This window comes from Leptosomus discolor, chromosome 2, assembly GCF_034619465.1.
Source record: "Leptosomus discolor isolate bLepDis1 chromosome 2, bLepDis1.hap2, whole genome shotgun sequence".
In the NCBI taxonomy this organism is placed as follows: Eukaryota; Metazoa; Chordata; class Aves; order Leptosomiformes; family Leptosomidae; genus Leptosomus; species Leptosomus discolor.
This window is the reverse complement of record NC_141392.1, coordinates 59,209,520-59,228,464: the sequence shown is the minus strand read 5'-3', so window position 1 is coordinate 59,228,464 and position 18,945 is coordinate 59,209,520. Positions and strand designations below refer to the sequence as shown.

Sequence of the window (18,945 nt, the reverse complement as noted above, 5' to 3'; positions counted from 1 at the left end):
GGCCTTGTGCCCAAGAGCCAACCTGCCACTGCCTCAGCAGGAGTAAGAGAGGGACTGGGACGTCTCCTGGGACTCCCCTCTGCTGCTGGCCTGAGACACGCCCGCTCCTGACAGCCCAAGCAGCTCGAAGACCACCTCAGATTAGGCAGCAAATACAGACTTCAGGCGTTTAGACACTGCCATGACGAGCACGGTATAAATAGCAGCAGACAGATTTATATCCCTCATCCCCAGAAACTGCTCAGATTGTTTTCCGTTTGAAAGAAATGGAAAGAATAAAAACACAGGCACTAGATTTGTGCCTGCTGAGACTCATTTCCTCCTGCTCAGCAGCCGCCCCTCCGCAGCGGCGGGAGCGAGAATGCCACGGCCGGCCCTGGCGCTGGGACCCCGGCTGGCGGGGGGCGGCAGGGGCTGCTCTGTCTTTAGAGCGATGAGGGCCCCAAGCTGGACGTAAAGGCAGGAAAGCCAAGGTGCCTGCTCTGCCCTGTCCACCTCCCAGCCTCAAAGCAACCGGCTCCAGCACCGACTCTACAGAAAGGCCAGATGGATAAAGAACAAAAAGAAAAAAAAAATCCATAAAATGCGGAGCGTAACCACTGCCTAGCTATTCAGATGAGGTGCATTTACACTAAACATGACAGCCAACATTACCGGGAGCAGCTGTGACAACTGTCTCAGAGATGCAAATGCTGGACCAGAGGCAGAATTCCTCCTCCAAAAGACCAAACATGCCACTCAGCGCCCAAGGCTTTGGGATCCACGGCCCATTCACGAACTCTAAGGCATATGACAGTAATATCCCGGCTTATGTTTTGATGTCACTCAACAGCGGGCTGTGGAGTCGGTAAGTGCCCGCACTGTAATGAACGCTTTCTGCCTGACAGGAAGGATTCAGTGACTCCAGACTGTAAACAAACAGCAATTCTGTGTTAACACGGGGCACTGCCGCTTCCACTGTGTATGCCCGAGGCACCGCTATCAGACAGAATACTTCAAGTCGATCTGAAACCACCTAAGATTTTTACAAACACTTTAAAAAAATAATAATAAAGGCAGGGTAGTCCTGACTGCACCGCACAGCTCCCAGTGGGATCCCGCTTTAGGTGGAGGCTTGGCAAACTTTGAGAGACATTAACAGTGCATGGAAGACCTACGCTAGGCAAAGTATTTTGAATATATTTATATATGGTCTTTAATTTTTTTACATTGATAATAACTTCAGTTATCTGGCAGAAGCCTTACCCTGCACAGGCAGATGGGCAAGCATAGGCTGGGAAAGACGAAGCCTAAAACAGTGCGTGTACAACATGCTACGAAGAAATCATTTTCACCTGCATCCTTAGGGAATACAGACTCAGGAGTTTTGCAAATTCACTGAAATTATCAGCCTCAGCAAACATAAACACCATTTTATTAGTTCACTTTTTAAGGTTTACTTCTGATTTTTTTTCTGTATAAAAAAATCTTTAAAGCAAAATTATTGTTTCACAAAGGAAAACAATTTTGTAAACAAGACCAACTCTATGCACAGTCTAACAAGTAACAAACTTGGAAGAGAAGTGTCCATTATGGTAATTATCACTGGGTGCTACAAATTATTCAGCTGCTGGACATGAAAGTATTGCACCAAAATGTTTTCAGCTGAACTGCCATTTTATCCTTAGAAGTGATCTGAAAGGTAAAAGGAGGTTAAGCACCCAAATACCTTTGAAGACTTGAACTGAACTCTTAATTTTGGTATCTAACTCCTATTGATTGGAAGCTGATGACAGGACTTTAAAAACCTTTGAAGATCCTGTCTGCCCTGCTTTTAAAGTTTCTTTGTCATGAAAAGGAATGACCTTAAGGATTTTCCATTTCTTTCCTTTAAATGATATTAATCCTTCTCTCTTTCAACCAGTATTGTAGTTGGGATTCTTGGAAGACACTTTAAATAATACATGAACAGACTTTTATATTTTATTAGGGAAGGAAAATTTCTACAAAAGAAAAACAACCTCTTTTCTTTTTAAACATAAATTCTACAGCTCTTTAAGAGGGGAAGAACATCCCAATTTTTTTTCACCGAAAGCCTATTGCCTCCTTTGACCCAATGATACACAGATGGAAGTTTAAACAGGGACGACCTTTTCCCGTGTTTTGCATAGTACTGTTGCCACATTGGTGAAATACTCCACCTGCCAAAACTTATGCAAAGTGAATACTATGGATGTTTCACAATATTTTTATTACGTAAATTCACAGCAGATACAATAATGCATGTTAAAAGGATAGATGCTGCCACACTAGTTCTTTCAACTAGATTTAACAGAGAAGCAAAACGGTATTCAAAATCATATAACTAACTTGTCAAACTAGATCTTAAAACTACCCAAACCACTAGCCTACCTAATACGATGTCTGCTATTTTCTTTTTTTTAAAAAACAGTAGTCAGTTGAAGAGGTGAGAGAATTAAAAAATGCTTAATAGCACAGTTGTAAGTTGGTTTTCTGTTTTTTAAATTATGTTAGAAATGCTTTTAAACATTTTGCGTAAGACTTTGAAAAATCTATGCCTGAAATACAGTCACTAGAGATTGCGCCACACCTTTGGAAAAGATGGATTGAGAAAAGTACTAAGTGGCAATTGTATTATGACTACAGCCATGAAATCTGCAGTTAAAGTGTAAAAAGTAAATTCCTTAGAGCCAACATAGCAAGAAAGAGCAGACCTCTGCTACCTTGCTGAGGAGGGTCCTTACAATGAATTACGGCCCAAATCAGCAACGTTTTGAAACACGCCGAGGGCTTTCTGCTCCCATCACTGTAATTACAGTGGAGGATGCTCAGCAGTGGTACCCTGTACCAGTTGGACAATACCTCACAGAATTGTGCCTGAACAACTGAACGAAGCAAGCCCTTCAGTGATAACAGGTTCCCCCTGGGAAATTACTAGTTAAGGAGGGAAGGAGGGATATCAGCACAGGAATTTTAAGATGCGTGAGGAACTGGGAAACAGGAGGGTGGGGGACTGATCACAGCCTGTGTTGAAAGGGGAACATTAGGCTGGAGGAGAGGCAGAAATTAAAGATCTTGCGGGTTGTCTTTAAGACAATTCTCAAACTAATTTAGGAATTAAGAGCTAGGACTGCATTAATGACATTAGCTGATTACAAAGTAAAGAATCTTAGTACAGAAGATGATCAAAATACTACCTGAGAAACTGGACCACCTTTTGGGTTGGAGTAACAAAACCGCAAACATGTATACTCACAGACCAGAAAAAGGCCTTTTCTAACCGAAAAACTGTAGGATTATCAATTAGAAATGGCAGAAGAAAAGGAAGGAAAAATCTGACCATATTTGTTGACCTACAAATGGCTAAACCATACAAATAGTTATAACTAACCATTTGATGTCACCCTGAATCAAACATATTTATTATTAGGATGGATTAGCAGAACTGTTTCCAGCAGAAGTAAGAAAATGTAACACCATTGCTGATATGTCACTGGTGAGCCTTCACACAGACAAAACCAGAAAGCCTAATGCTAACCGGAGTGGGAACGAAGAACAACTACTGGCATCATGTGACAGGAGGCTGAAAGAGCAAGTATCGTTTAGCAGGGCAAAAACTAAAGCTGTGATTTTGTGACTTCCTTTTAAAAATATATTTGCGGCTAAATATCAGGGAGGAAAAAGAGCACGATGTTTAGGACGATAATCAAACTATTACTGGAATTTGAAACAACTTCCTTCTAGGAATAATGAGGTCCAGGAAGCCTAGTGATTAAGATGAAATCTGATAAAATAATGGGATTATATCACACAGTTGATGTGACAGTAAAGGCTCACAGACCGGAAGGGACATTCTGGGTCTCAGATCCCTACATCAGAAATGAAAGATCATAAATAGGCTTCTATATGGGATTGTTTTAAATGAGCTTTTCGGGAAATAGAAAGTGAGGCGCAAATGACCTCAAAGGAAAGAAATTTTTCTATGGGTAGCAAAAAGGAAAACTGGTCACGTGGTCTGTGTTATCTCTTTCATCTTACAATGACCCCTTAAGAATAAGGATTGTTTTCTTCCTTAATTTATGCATTGTAGCTAAGCTTCCTGTTGTATCAACAGTATTTTTTAAAGGACTTCATAATCCAGGTAAAAAGCATGGGTTGCCCTCCAAACTAAGACATGTGAAGTATTAAAGTCTTCCTCATATCTATACAGTAACCTGCACACAGACGCTTTAAAAGGCCAGCGACACGAGGACCCTTTCAGATACGCTGAAAGGGTCCTCTATGCATCCCTCCCGCTGAACAGCTCTGGGGAGGGGATGCATAGAGTCAAGCGCACTTGAACCAAGCCTTCTGGCTCTGCTTAGCACCACACTGCAGCTGGTAACCCCTCGGTAGCAACAGCAACGCTGGTAATCCACTGCCGCCTGCCCACCAAGACAATTCCCACCTCTTCGACCCAGAAGCTCGGGACCAAGCCCAGAGCCCTCCCGCCTTGGGATGCTTTCGGTGGCTGGCTGTGTGGCTCGTTGAAGGCAAGATTGCAAGCAGCTGATTTGTTCCACTGCAGCAATGCAAAGCGTCTGTAAACATGAAGATTATCAACTTCAGCCAGACTTACGGATGCTTCACATTAGAAAAAGTTAAAGGCTGTTGTTGGGCCTGGCCATGATTTTCCCTTATTACCTCTTAAAAAACAATGCATCACGCTCCAAAGACACAAGATTCCCTAACATACATGAGTATCACTGACAACCCATGTAAAATCAACAAAAGGTAAAAAACCACATTTCGCTTCTCATGAAAGTATATAATACTCAGACTACTAATCCTTGAAAGTTATACTCCCACTTTCTTTTTCATGTTTGTGTTACATTTACCACACCAAGGACTGGGCGGTGAGCAAGTTCGAGAGATGTCACTGTAACCTAAGTGCTAAACTGCTCTCAAATCTCCATTAAAAAATGCAACACTGAGCTAAGGTGGCCTGCAGAACCCTAGCTCTGACTTTTCGCCGCAGGCACGCAATAGCATAAACATCTTAATTTCATGACCAGAAGCTACTTGTTTGACATGATATAGCATTTAATTCAAAGCAAAGTTGACACTGACAGGATGAGGTAGCTATTCAATATTTTGTTTCATCCTCATTATTCAGTGTGTAGTCCCAAGGTATTACTTATGGAACACCATCCAAATGTCACCCTCACTACAGAATACTTCATTATATTATGGACTTTAAAAAAAAAAAATTAAATGGCTGTACCCACAGTCTGCCAAATTAGACATCCAAGTTTTATTCCCAGGCTGTGTAACCTCTGAGTAAGGTATGAAGACTTTTAACAAATACTCAGGAGTACAAAGTGAAATAATTGTTAGTAATGCCTAAACTGAAAATGGGCTGAGTGGCAAGGGGCAGGAAAGCAAATATATTGCCCTCCAAGGCCAAAGCTCGGGAGGGGAAGGGATAGCAGCAGAAGCCACTGCAAGAGGGTCTGTTTCATCCATACCCCATCCAGAGTCACCTCTGCATTTCGACCAAAGTGAAGCGCCACAGCATTTTTTTCCCAAGATTTTGGCAACAAGCCCAAAGCAAGCTGTCAATGGAAATCTTAAAAAGGTTGCGACTCACCCGAATAACAAATGGATTTCCAGTAGGCCACAGCAAGCACCTGTCTGCCTGAGGACTTATTCCTCTCCCACAAATGTCAAAATCCTGCTGCAAACCAGGAAGTGCTCCTCAAAATTAAGAATGCATCATTTATTTATTTATATAAGCAAAGGCATAAGTCAGTCTAAAACCTAGGGATCACTGCTTCTCCATCCAATAACACCCACCCCAGACCTGTAATTTCACTTCACAGTTATGAGAAGTTTCATTTTGGGGGATCAAATTCTTTGTGTTTTCAGCTCTGCCTAACTCTGTGTTCATTTAATGCATTATTTCCATTAAGCTCCGGAGAGTTCCCAGTCCAGGGTATTTCTGTTGGAGGCAGATCTAGAATGGCGCAGCCCAGGATAGCAACCAGTTAAATCTTTTCTAATCTCCGCATTCAGAAATGGTGGCTCACAGCGGCTGGCACACAGGAACTGAACAGAGCATGCAAGCTCCATTTCTCTCACCAGGCCAAATTAATAAAAACAAAACCTGATTTCTCCTTCTCGTTTTCCTATTCTTCCTGCTCCCCAATATTTTTCCTCTTTAAAGCAAAATTTTTTTTTTTTTTTTTGTTTGAGAAGCTTAATGTTTGGCTGCCTTCTGAAGAAACGGGCACAGTGACACATGAAAGGCCGTATTCATCGCCTAATTCAGAATAGGGAAAAACCGACCGCTGTGCATTTAAGATTCTAACAACCTTGCAATTTTGTATAGCCGTTTTCCCCAACCCGTTCTTTTGAAGAAATCTGCTTTTATTCTGTTAATAACTAACCACAGTTGCAGCAGCATGGATCCGATTAGCAGTTCTTACGCTACAAAGGAGAGGGGGGGGGGAGGGCTGTGAACAGGGTTGCCAATTTGTCCACCTGGGTCCCCAGGAGAAAGATTAGATGAGGCGCTTGCTCCTTTCTTCCCCACTCGCTCGCTGCTCTGCACTAGACAGACCTCTTCAAAGCTCAGCCACTGACTTCATTCTTTTTTTTCCCTCTAAAGTCTCATTTAACCGCCCCTCCGCATGTTTTGCACTCTGTGTCACTGCATCCCTCCAAAGCGATGGTGTGAATTGGGATGAGATGGGTTGGGAGAGGCTGCAGCAGCAGCTTGCCCTGCGCTTTCTCTCACACCTTGACAGGGCCTCTGAATTGCTTTTGGATTTTGTAAATTATATTTTCTTAAATTTGTGCAAACCATTGAAAAAAGTGTCTGTGTTCTTTAGGGAACGATCCAAACCCTGTAATCATACTGTATTTTTTTACTCTGTCCTTTTAAGCCTTTCATAAAATGACAGTTTTGCTTGCATTTAGACTGAAGTAAAAGATTGCAAAGGATTGCATGGATTTAGTCATTCGTAATTACTTGGGACACGACATTACATGCTTGTTAATGCAAAAAGCATATGCTTTGACTAGAGAAAAACATTCTATTTCTTTATAAAATGTCAATTAACCAGAATATAAAATTGTAATTGATGCAAGTGCTAAATATCTAAAAGCTCCTAACAAAGGACAGGGTAGTATTTCTTCCTTATGTTTGGCTCATTTCTTCTTTGCAGAAATGAAACCTACCCTGCCACACACCTGAAACTTAAAACTTCAGAGTTCCATTTAGGGAGTTAATCCAAGTTCCAAAAGGAAGAATTTTTCATTATGAACACCCATTCTCTAGACTGCATTTATAACTTCAAGGAGAGTTTTTCTCTAAGCTGTTCCTCATTGTGTCTACTGTTTTTAAGAGGCTGAGAAGCACAACAAATGTAGCAGACGTACACTTGTAGGTAGTATTTGCCACCTAATAAAAACCTTAACTCCTAATTTTAACATTGCCAAATTCTAACAAAACCATGTATCAACTTTCATTTATAATATTTGCAGTGTGAAAATATGCCAGATACCAAAGAAAGGGTGAATGTGAACTGAAATTGATGCTTCTTATCCATATTTCTTTCCCCTTGATTCAGCTACACCTAAGAACTGCTCAGAGTAAGTTTTCATCATCAGGTGGTGTTAACTCAAAAGACCAGCAGCAATGGAGTTTCACTCCTCCCTGCTCCTCCCAACTCTCTCAAGTTCAGGCAAGCAGGTGGAAACTGGAGCAGTGCTGATATATGGCAATTAACTATTTTGCTAGTCCTGCCTGCTACTTCTCATACTAGTCCACTGCCTACAATTAACGGGCTTTTTTAGTAGCAAAATGTACATGCTCTCATTAATAATATCCTCAAAAGGAAAAAACTCTTAGATAATCTAGTTTTTCTTATCGCGTTGTATTGCATATTATGCAGCCCTGGTCTCAACGGTTCTCAGGGATCGGGGAGAAAAGGGCAAGTTGAATGCATAAAGCATAAAAGCACCTTGAGGCAAACCCGCTTCCAAAAACCATTTGGTGGGTCTGATCTTCCTGAAGACAAGATCTATCATGCCATATTTCATCTTGCCCAACAACGATAAGCTCCAAAGACCGGTGCACAAGCAGAGCAATCCTTCATGTATTTTTAATCAACTGAGAACTTTCATCTGGCGAGCTCCCTCCACAAGGTCACACACACCAAGCGTGGCCACGTGCCTTCCATGCAGTTTGCAAACGCCAACTTCCATGTCAGCTTCTGTTTGGAAGGGGAAGCATCAACGTTAGCAACCCCTGGTTATATCATTTATAAACATGCAGATGTGGATTATTAAAGATTAATGCATTTTGGGATTGGTGTCGGCATTTCGTTTGTCTCACGCCGAAACCAATTCTGTTCTTCATTAGTCAACGACAACCCACATCACCCTGTTGTGGAAGAGAAATCAAAGGTGCAAGCGTGAATTGAGAATAAGTGATGAAACTGATTACTAAGAAATTTAACGGCTGTAATCAATCAACACATCACAATAATTTGAGTCCACTGTTATCTGGAGATGGGGAACAAACAGAAAAGCTTGCCGCTGGAGCGAGTTGTTCTTTTGTGTTTGCTTTCTAAAAGCCCACTTTGCAATTTGACTTCCGTATCTACCTATGGAGCGATGCTGTCAAAGGGCTGCTAGAATCTTTCAAGCCGCAGTTCAACCTGCATGAATTTTGTCCCTAAGGAAAAGAGAGAATATCTGCTTTTCATTAATTTTTAAAAACATTGCTATCTGGAGGTAGTCAAAATGTTCTTCTTTTGAGGCTAAATGGCTGCTTTCTAGCTGGCCCAGAATTAACTCAAGGCATATTTGCAATTGTTCAGGTTCCTTCTTCTAAGAAGGGACACACCACATACCCATCTAGTCAAGTCTGACACTAACTATGAAGCATAAAGGCTGATTTAAATATCTCTAATGGCAGTGACACGCAGTCCACCGAAAAACTGAAAACTGTGACAGCCTGTCCCATCACAGAAATCAAACCACTTATGACATTTATGCTCTATTTTATCCAGGTGTAACAACCATCTGTCAACAACAACAATAACATACTGATGGAAACGTGAGAGACTTTTCCCATTCGCTCATCAATCACTGCTTAGCATTGCAAAGGACAAGGGCGTGAAAGACAACCTTTTAATTTATGATAATACGCAAATTAATGCCCTGTTTGGCAACACAAAGAAGGAAAGAGAATCTATGTTTGTGTAGCCAAATAATGATAGAATAAACCCCCCCTAACATTCAAAACCAAATACACATTGTATTACATTTCTTGACAAAAAAAGTAAGTGGGCTGAGCAAAAAAAGTTAGAAAGAAATGCACAGGTTAATGATTAAATGTAAACAACAATTGTCCAACAATGGCCTTAAAGTATACATCCAAAACTAACAACAAACATACCTGTCCAATCTTGGTGGCTGTGGTTAAGTGTATTTGAACTTTGTTACGTGAACCAGAGCACATACATAATTATGCAAAGATTGTAATTGGATTTCAACAGCCGTCATACTCTAGGTGGATTTGTACCAGCACGGGGCTACCAGTGACTCACAGAGCTACAAGAAGTGGCCTGCCGTACACGTGCTGCCACGGCGTGCACAGCAGCAGATGCCTTGCCTTGCTGGCCATTCGGCAACTGCCAGGGTGGGGAAAACAGACCTGGCAGGAATCAACAACAAGGACAAACCATGGGGATGTGAGCGCCGCCACATCTGGGAGTCCGGGAGAAGTTTACATGAAGCCTTTGTAGGGTGCTGGGTGACCTTCAGTGCCGTGCTCCCTGGACCCTGCAGTATGCTCAGCCCATAGGGCAGAAATGTTCATCACTGGCTTACACAGCAATTAAACACCGAAACTGAAATGTGTGACCGTGAAATATGAACAGCAATAAACTACATATTAAGCAACTGGAAACACTCAAAAACTAAAACCCAAGAACTACCCCAAAAAAATAACTACCCAGGGCACGCTGGTTTTGGTGATTTATTATTTTGCTATCTGGTACTTAACTTAGAGCTGATGAAAAACAGCAGGTTGATGGTGCTGAAGTATGAAACCCTCTGTCATCAGGAAAACCTAACAGGAGGAACTCAAACAGCGTGTCTCCGTCTCATTTAATCTCCTGCACCTGTTCTGGGAAGACCACCTCTGCAGAGAAGGACACCTCCTCTAGCCAGACTGCGAGTATGATAGCAGTTTTGATAGTGCCTTTTGTAAGACAGGGTCTCCTCAAGAAACTAGACTGAGACTATTTAGTTATTTCAGAAAGCGTTGAGAAAACTGATTATTCATCAGTTGTGACCTGGGCTGAATTCTAATAGGTATTGCAGGTTAGATGCTCCATATGCTAGAAGCAATGCCTCAAGCTAGAGCGTCTTACAATTTGCTTATTTTTCCTCTTGTCAAAAGACCAAAAAACTCTAAATGTTGTTCAGACCCTTCAAAAGAAAGGGTTTTAAACTACTGCTATGTGAAACATTCACGTATTTCATTTGTAAGCATTCTAGATTTGCAAAACTGCTGAATAGATGTTTTGTGCACTAGCAGTGATTAAGAACATAGCTACGTCAATGGCATTTTGTGTTTTGTTTTTTTCTGCTCCGGATGCCAATGAACAGCATGCATCTTCCTTGCAACAAGCTGTTGCAAGATTTTTGCCTCCGGAGAAGCCAAGGGGGAAATATTGATCGATGTGTTAAAATAATCTTTCCAGACAGGGGGATCATACCCATCTTACAAGGATATAATCACCTTTCTTGTTTTGCAATTATTTTAGGGTATCGGTAAAACTTCAACAAAAAATACAGTATTGCAAATTCACTGTCATACGGTAGTCTTCTCTCCCTCAAGCAACATTTGAAAAGAGTCCATGCTGTGTAACATAACAGTAGTGATGGTCCATGGAATAAGCATGTGGAATAGCTCAGTTCCAAGAAAAAGAATCTTCCAAATTCTTGTCTAAAACAAGATCTGTCCGATCAGCTTGTTTTACCACAGCCGCTTCTAGAAATGGTTCAACTCTTAGGCTTCTCGTTTTGCAAGGCATGGGAGAAAGCATCAGTCCTATTCAGATGTTTGCCTTAAAATGTCCTTTTGGACTATGATAAGACTATTGCTCATTTTTTTCTTCTCTCAGCATTTTAGTCACTCTAGTCTATCCACACACTGACTAACATGTGACACCAAGGCAAGATTTCCTGTTGCAGCTCCCTCAAGGCATTCCATTTCCCCTCTTTCTCCTTTTTTTTTGGCCTGGAGTGCTAGCTGTAATTCTGTAATTCTGACTGGTCCTGGTTTTCAAGCTGGCTAGCTGATCAATACAGGAGGGGAAGACCTCTAGGTTTGCAGAGATCACAGTTATCACTGAATGGAACACGTCCATTGACTCAAAAAAATATCAGAATTAAAAGATTGGGGTCTTTTTAATCAGAGGAGGGTGCTGACCACTGGGTAGCACAAATTAAGATGACTGACAATAACATTCCTAAGTGAGAGTATCCACACATGCATTTTTTCCTGAAAATTGTAACTCCAGCTGTATCCAAGCTCCTTGGTGAAAGAAGACATCAATACAATTGTAATAAAAACAATGCAGTTGATGCTTAACAGAGTGAAAATAAGCTTGTTTGTTCAGAAAGTAAATGTAACTTATTAAAAGCCCAAGTCGAAATACTGATTTCTGTGAAAAAAAGTATTTTTACATATTTCTAAAGATAGCGCACTCTTGTACACAAATAAAAATTGCTGCAGAGGTTTAAAAATAATAGAATCTATTAGCTTGTACAAAATCTGCTTGTCCATCGTGGGTTAAAGGATTCCTGGCCTATCAGCAATCTTCCACAGAACTCTTAATATTAAGAATTTTTGCTGCTTACACCGCAAGGGAGAAAGAGCTGACAAAAGCTTTTGGCCAGTGAGATCAAAATTGGGGATGGGGGGGAGAAAGGGGAGTTTAGCTTATTTACATTTTTGCTTTGTTAGTAAACTGGAATGGTTGGAGCAGGAGGGAAAGGAAAAAAAAAAAAGAAGAGAGAGAAAAGTGAAATTAACAGCCACTAAATCTTCTGGCAACAGCAGTGCATTTTGATGATGTGCTGTGTCAGCTTCCACTAATGGTTTAGGGTTGAACCAGGCACAGTTCAAGACCCAAAGCAGTGCAGGGCATCACATCTCGTTCTTTGGAAGAATGTGTACCCTAATTACGAAGATGGCTACAAAACAGATCAGGATTTCTGGCAAAGCAGAATACTCATCTACCTAACAGGAAATCAGAATGCCATTTTTAATCCCCAAAAATCATAAAAGAGCAGGATTTCAGTCCTGTAATGAAAATGTGTCTGAACAAGAAGTGTTACCATTTTGAGAAAAAACTATCTTTCTGAACAAAACCCGTCGAAGTTGTTTTTTTCTGCTCTTAGGGGTTAACCTCCCTGTCTATTCCAGTAACGCGGATGGAAACAAAGGCTGTGTATGTGCGTGCTACTTACCACACAAAATATCCGTCCAGTATTTCAGAGAGCACAGGACGGAATTGCCCACTGAGCTAGGGACGTGCCAATGTCAGTGCTGCCGGTGCCAGTCCATTCCCGTGAAATTCACGGCGTGCGGCAGAAAGCAACGCGGGGCGGCAGGCTTGCAGTGGGGTGGGGAGACAGCTTAAACAGGCAATGGAAGAGAATCCGCCATTTGGGAGGTTTAATAGAGGGCTGTTTGTTTGTCTGCCCTTTTGATGTTAAATTAGTCTTCAATTTTGTTGCAAGGAAGGAGGCACTGGGGAAAGGATGCTTCTCTTCCAGTAAACCCTGGGAAAGCAACACCTTTATTTTAACGGCCTTCCCACCAAGAACCCCCTGCAACATTTTGGCTTTCCCTAGCCATAGCTATCAGCAACACAACAGCTGCTCATTTTACAATGACTTGCTGGAGAGAGAATGATTGAAAGAGCCAATCTATGTCACATGGAGAAGCTGTGGCACAACATTGCAGGAGGTAATAGGAGAGGAATGAGGTCAGAACAAACAAGGGTAGGGTGAGAACGGAGAGGAAAATAGCAGCGAACAAAATTATTAAAGACGAGATGCTGTACTACACAGTCTATGTTTAAAAACGGCCACAACCTGAACGCTGCAAATAGCCACAGAAATGCAAACGAGCTCTGTGTTTTTCATAGGGTCTCATGAATATGGCTGATGAAAAAAGCTACCGAAGTCCTAGTAATGAAGCACAACGATGGGAATACACTTAGGTGAAAGCACAGTCTAATTCACGCAGCTTGGAAGCCCCAGCACCCTGTGCCGTCCCACTAGTCACAGGGTTTTAAATAGCAGCCTTGCTCGTGTCATTTTGTAGCTTGAGAAACGCAGCAGCAGCAACACTACCGCAGCTGCCCGGCTCCCCTCCAGAGAGTGCTGCATTAGCTCACGCCTGGGAGTTCACCTTTAGCAAAGGAGCTGTAGAGACCAGGAGCTCACCCACGTCGGGAAAACAGCAGTGGGTGATTTTGATTTAGCACCATTCATAAAAATCCTTCCCAAGGAAGTGTTGCTTTTGTGTTACCGCAGCAGATCACAAACCACCGTGCAAAATGGTGGCATGGTTTGTACGGAGCAGCAATACCTCTCACTCGGCCAGTCACAAAACTGAGCTTTTGGGCTCAGCTGAAGTGATGAAGCAACCCTAACCCTGATCTTTGGGCCCACACCCCTTCTATTTTTACCCCACAGGGATCAACTGGTTTTATAAAAGTTACTACTTTCCCCTCCACGCTGTCCTGTTCCCATTCTTATTTATCATAGCTACAATAAAGCTCTTTTCAACATTACAACATTCTTTCCCTACTCGGCAATCAGGCTGCTAAAATGCCAATCCATTTACTTGCCTGAATCTGACTGTGGGAAAATGTTACGTCTCCAGCTAGGTGGACTATCTGGCTTCACTCAACAACAGGGATGGGCTTCCGGGCCATGTACTGGGAAATGCGCTGCAACCATACTGCACGTAATGCAAATACTCGGGTCCTGCTGCTGTTCCCACTCTTCCTGCCCCACCTGAGCATGTGCTACCAGTCAGAGTAGCTAGAAAGGGACGAAATACCTGCAGGGCACGCATACAGCATCAGGGCTCAACGCGCTCAGGCCACATTTAGTATGCAACATTCCTGTGTATGCTGAGCTTACTCCCCTTTGCTTATCTAGTTTAACCTCTGTATACAAACAGGCTCGTACATTTTACACAGATACCTTTGTATTGAACACCAAAACACATGCTACTCACTGAACTTTAATCTGCATGTTGTTTACAGCACATCTAATGAAAAGGCATCATTGCTTTGTTTCTTTTAACTGAACTCCATGTTGACTTTTTTGTGGTTTTGTCAGCAACTGATGTTATCCCTGGGGTAATGTCAGCACTCTCCTACTCTCAGGAATTCTCCTAATATTCAAAAACGTCAGAAAACAATAAAAAACTTGAGCATCAGAAAGAGAATGAACTCATTTGAAATACCAAATAAGCATTGCTGCCTGACCCCCTGCAAGTAACATGCCAGATGGGTGGGGACAAGGTAAGAACTGGTATTAATGCACGCCTTTTCTTTCTTCTGGGTATCTTAACAGACTTCCACAAATTTTTGAATGCACATAAATGACTGTGTGTCATACTCTAGGTGGCACAAGACAGCAAGTGGCAAGCATGCCACTGGCGTTTCAATTATTACTGGTGGGGCTGGATTCCTAGTAACTTGTTGATCTTTGCAAATATTAAGAAATCTCTCATACAATATTCTGTCCTCATGTCCAAAATTACATTATCGCACAATATAGGGTTGGAAAATCTCTGCCTCATCCTGCAGGTCTGAAACCACCGTACAAGTCCAAGAGCCAAAACCAGCAAAAATACACAGTAAAAACAAAAAAGGGACCCTGTAAATAACAGAAGGAAGTATGTGACAGATAGATGACACATGAACCAAATACAAAAAATACGATCAAGTATTTGCATTGGTTGATGATAAAGACATTTATCAAACACATATGTGGAATCAAGTTCAGAATTCTGAGTACTCAGAGGGCTCAGCAGCAGAAGTTTAGATGGAATTTATCCCTGCTTTAAGTATGCATGTTTTGCAGAAAAAGGCCCTGAAAATGCAGGATTCTCAGAAAATAAATTAACTTGGAACACAGTATTTATTTATTTAATAAACCCATCTATCTGTTTAATATTGTTTCCTGGAACAAACTTACCTGGAATACTTGCTGGAGAAATGGGACCAGATCTTGACTGGTTGCTTCCAACGGGAGAGCCTACAGGGGAAGGCGATGGGCCCCCGGGGATGCCAGAGAGATGTGGAGAAGCATGAGGGGAGAACGGAGACTGTGCAGGGTTGCTCTGCTCCCCTTGGCTGCTCGTAGACCCTGACGCGCTAACGGCTGAGCTCAGGGTTGCTTCGGTTCCAGTCGGCAAGTCGTCAATGGATCCAGATAAATCCTGAGGAAAAAGGAAAAAAGGCCGTAAGTAGTCATATGAACTAATACTCAGGCCACAGGACTTGAGAGCTGGCATGGCAGCAAGTTCTATTTGTTTACTTATTGCAGCAGATAACTGACAGGTTGTCTTTAACACTGGTTCATGTAGTTAAACGATGGCAGAAAATGAGGATAGTATGTAAAGTTCTGCTTAATCTCCAATTCTTTTGAGGAAAAGAACAAGCAAGGGCAACAAATGAATTGGAACCACATTCGCTCAACGTTGAATTTAACCTTTCTCATCTGGATTAAGCTTTCAAAATTAATCCCATGAATTCTGCCTGAGCATACTAAAACTAATGAAAATGATACATCAGTTTCACTTTCACACAGTATTTCATTTCGGGGTTTGCTACCGTTACAATCACAGTTTATAGGCTTCACTCTTTAAACCATCACCAAAACGAAAGAAGAAGGGTGTAAAATACGCAGCCCTTCTAACACTCACAGGAAACTCCTTCACCTTGCAGAAGAGACACAAGAAGAGGCCTTGCCCTCAGCTGCAGCACAGGACCCACTGGTCACCTAGGAGCAAGGAAGGCCACTTCTCTGTTTCCATCAAATACCAGTGTACAACTCACAGTTTCTCTTCAATTTAATTTGAATGCACTGCTAAACAGTTGCTCCATTTCAGTTCACAAGTGCTGCACTTTCAATGAGAAATTTCCTTGGTAGGTCAAAGCACATCTGAATTCTAACTAAGAACTGCTGGGCATATTCCCTAAAGCTGTAACACTGGAGTCATACTGGTCTTTAGACCTGTGGAAGTAATTTGGCTTTTTAAATAATTGTAAAATCAGATATAAAAAACCAAGAGTGCTGTGACAAAGCAAGTGCATACGCCTTAACTGTCAGGAAAAATGTAATTCTTAAGCATCACAGAAAAATCTTATATGAAGTGAAAAGCGCAAAGATGACTTTGCTTCTCTGACTATTGGCAAGGCACAAGTTAAGGAGCACGTTACTATTTCTATAGCAAATTAAGGTGCAAACTTGGAGGTAGAGAGCTACCTCACATACAAAACACGCCACTAAATGACCTTTGAGGCTTCCAGTAAGTAGGATGACAGAGTGTGTTACTTTGGCTGATACTGACTTCACTTGTCTGGCTTATGCAAGCGGTTGCACCATCGACAACAGGACCCGTCGTCCAAGTAGCAGAAAAAGAACGAGGCTCTGCCTGAGCAAAGAGCTCAGGAAGCAAAGCCTTACTGCTGCCTAATTTTCATAACAAAAAATAAAGTTATTTTAGAAGTCACAGAACTTGGACAAAATGCATAGTGGTGTATTTAGCATAAGAGTCCTGGCCCAATGCTGACTACCTCCATTATGAGGGACACTCACAGCCAGTTTCCCCTAACAGACAGGTAACAGTCAGTCTTCCAAGGCATGGAAAGAGAAGGATTAACAGTTTAAACACCAGTAACATTCACTAGAAGCCACCTAGAAAGCTATGTGTTATCCCTCCTCGTGCATAAAGGTAGTATATACAACCCACCCAAGTTAGCTCTCTGCAGGACACCTCACAGACCTTATTTCCAAGGAATTTCCACAAATACTTCAAGCGCAACTCTCACCACAGGTTAATTTTGCTTCTTCTGACAAGCACAAAATTATATGTGTATTTCAATAGGCATACGAAAAGCAAAAATTAAGTCTGAAACTCCAATCTATGTGTGGACTCTGCATTCACTCAAGAGTAGACTTCCAAATCCCTACAAATGGAAATTTAATTCTGAAATGGGCAATAAACTATTTTCATTGTTTCTTTTTTTGAAACTATTAACTGTAGAAAATGTAAACAAGAAGTAACACTGTTCAATGTTGTATAGAGCAACACTAGAGATTTTTCACAGTAGAATGTATTTGGCAAACAGGTAAGCAATTACTGCTTTTCCATACACAATATGGTATTCTTCTAAATGGAATCAAATCGCTGCTGTCGTGATGTGTAACAAATGCTGCAGGAAGTGCTGATAAAACAAATGCTGCTGAAAAGCACATAATAACCCCCTGAAAACAGAACATATCAGAATAGAGCCTATACTAAAGGAATACAGAATCTGCATTAAAAAAAAAAAAAAAAAAAAGAAGATAGGCACCCAACCGATGGAAGATACGAAAACACAGGCTTTTACGTTTAGAGTAACAAAGATTTTAAAAAGGTGTGCGGATTACAGGTTTCATTTGTTTCGGCAAGCCACGAAGTACTTGAAAAACAAACATGCCAAAATAACGAAAAGCCATGAAGCAGTTAGCACCGTCCGTGGTCATCCATTGTTCGGAGACCAAGGCAAAACCTGACCACTCCTCACAGCATCTCCCCAGCTTGCCGAGTGTGCATGTGGTGAAGAACTTGGGGACAGGAATGAAGTTCACTTTTCGCATCAGGTCACATCTGTCTTCTCCAGCCCCCCGCAGGGGTGGAGTGACTGACAAGTCCCAGGCGTTTCCTCAAGTGCCTGCCTTCCAGGGATTTCCTCACCAGCCTGATACAAGTCCGTTACAAAAGCGGAAAAGAAAGAGGAAAGCTTCCATGATGCCAGCCTAAAAGAGTGAAGCCCCGCCACCCTCCCCAGTACGTGCCGAGGGAGCAGCCGGGCGGGCTCCGCACACCCGCAGTGCCTTGTGCTCCCCACCAGCGCTCAGCGTAAGCGCTGGGATTTCCTCCCCGCACTTGTGGGGAACTTTGCATCAAGTCATCTGCTGAGGATGCTACAGCAGCATTCATTTTTCAGACCCATCAAGAAAGCTAATAATGAGGCTGCTTTCAGGACAGCATGAAAGGCTGCTGCCTATCTAGTTGCCTGGGCTGTGCTACACTACCTATACCTTTTGTTACAGTGGGCTATAATGAGAAATATCAGCCGTTCTGCACAGCGTGGCTTGCAGATCATCACTTTGTATTTTTTTGTTAACATACACTTCATGGCCTTACCTAGTCTTCTAAGGTAGAAAGCCTGAATAGGTGAGAACTGGGAAACCTTCAGCATACGAAGGCTTTAGGAACACCTCTGTCATCCAGAAAAGCTAATTGGGAAATTAAGGAGATGGAGAAGAAAGACTTTATGTCAAGCGCTCGGACAGAAAGAGCAGAAGTCGACTTACTGTTCTCCTATTATCAGTATTTTAATGCTTGCTTTTACCTCTGTTTAACAGAACAGTAAGGAAGTTACGTGCAATTTCCACATCACAAACATTTATTTATATATAAAATACGTACACATACATGTTATATACGTAAATTACATGGATATACTTGCATTTACTTAGCATATCCATATGTAAAGCTATTAAAAAGCCTACTAATAAGAGAAATTCACAGTGGTTTAAGCGTACAGCCTAGTTAACAAAGAAGCTCTGTAACTAATACTC

The 18,945-nt window shown here is 41.9% G+C and overlaps 1 protein-coding gene across 9 annotated transcripts in view; it reads right to left on the bottom strand.

The window, feature by feature from the left end:
• The window catches only part of ARID1B (AT-rich interaction domain 1B), a 336,190-nt gene that overhangs the window by 86,694 nt on the left and 230,551 nt on the right, over positions 1 to 18,945 (bottom strand). For all 9 annotated transcript variants that reach the window (XM_086461129.1, XM_086461132.1, XM_086461135.1 and 6 more), the window contains one exon: positions 15,289 to 15,532. In XM_086461129.1, coding sequence (XP_086317255.1) covers positions 15,289 to 15,532 — 244 coding nt within the window. The remainder of the gene's footprint in view (positions 1 to 15,288; positions 15,533 to 18,945) is intronic.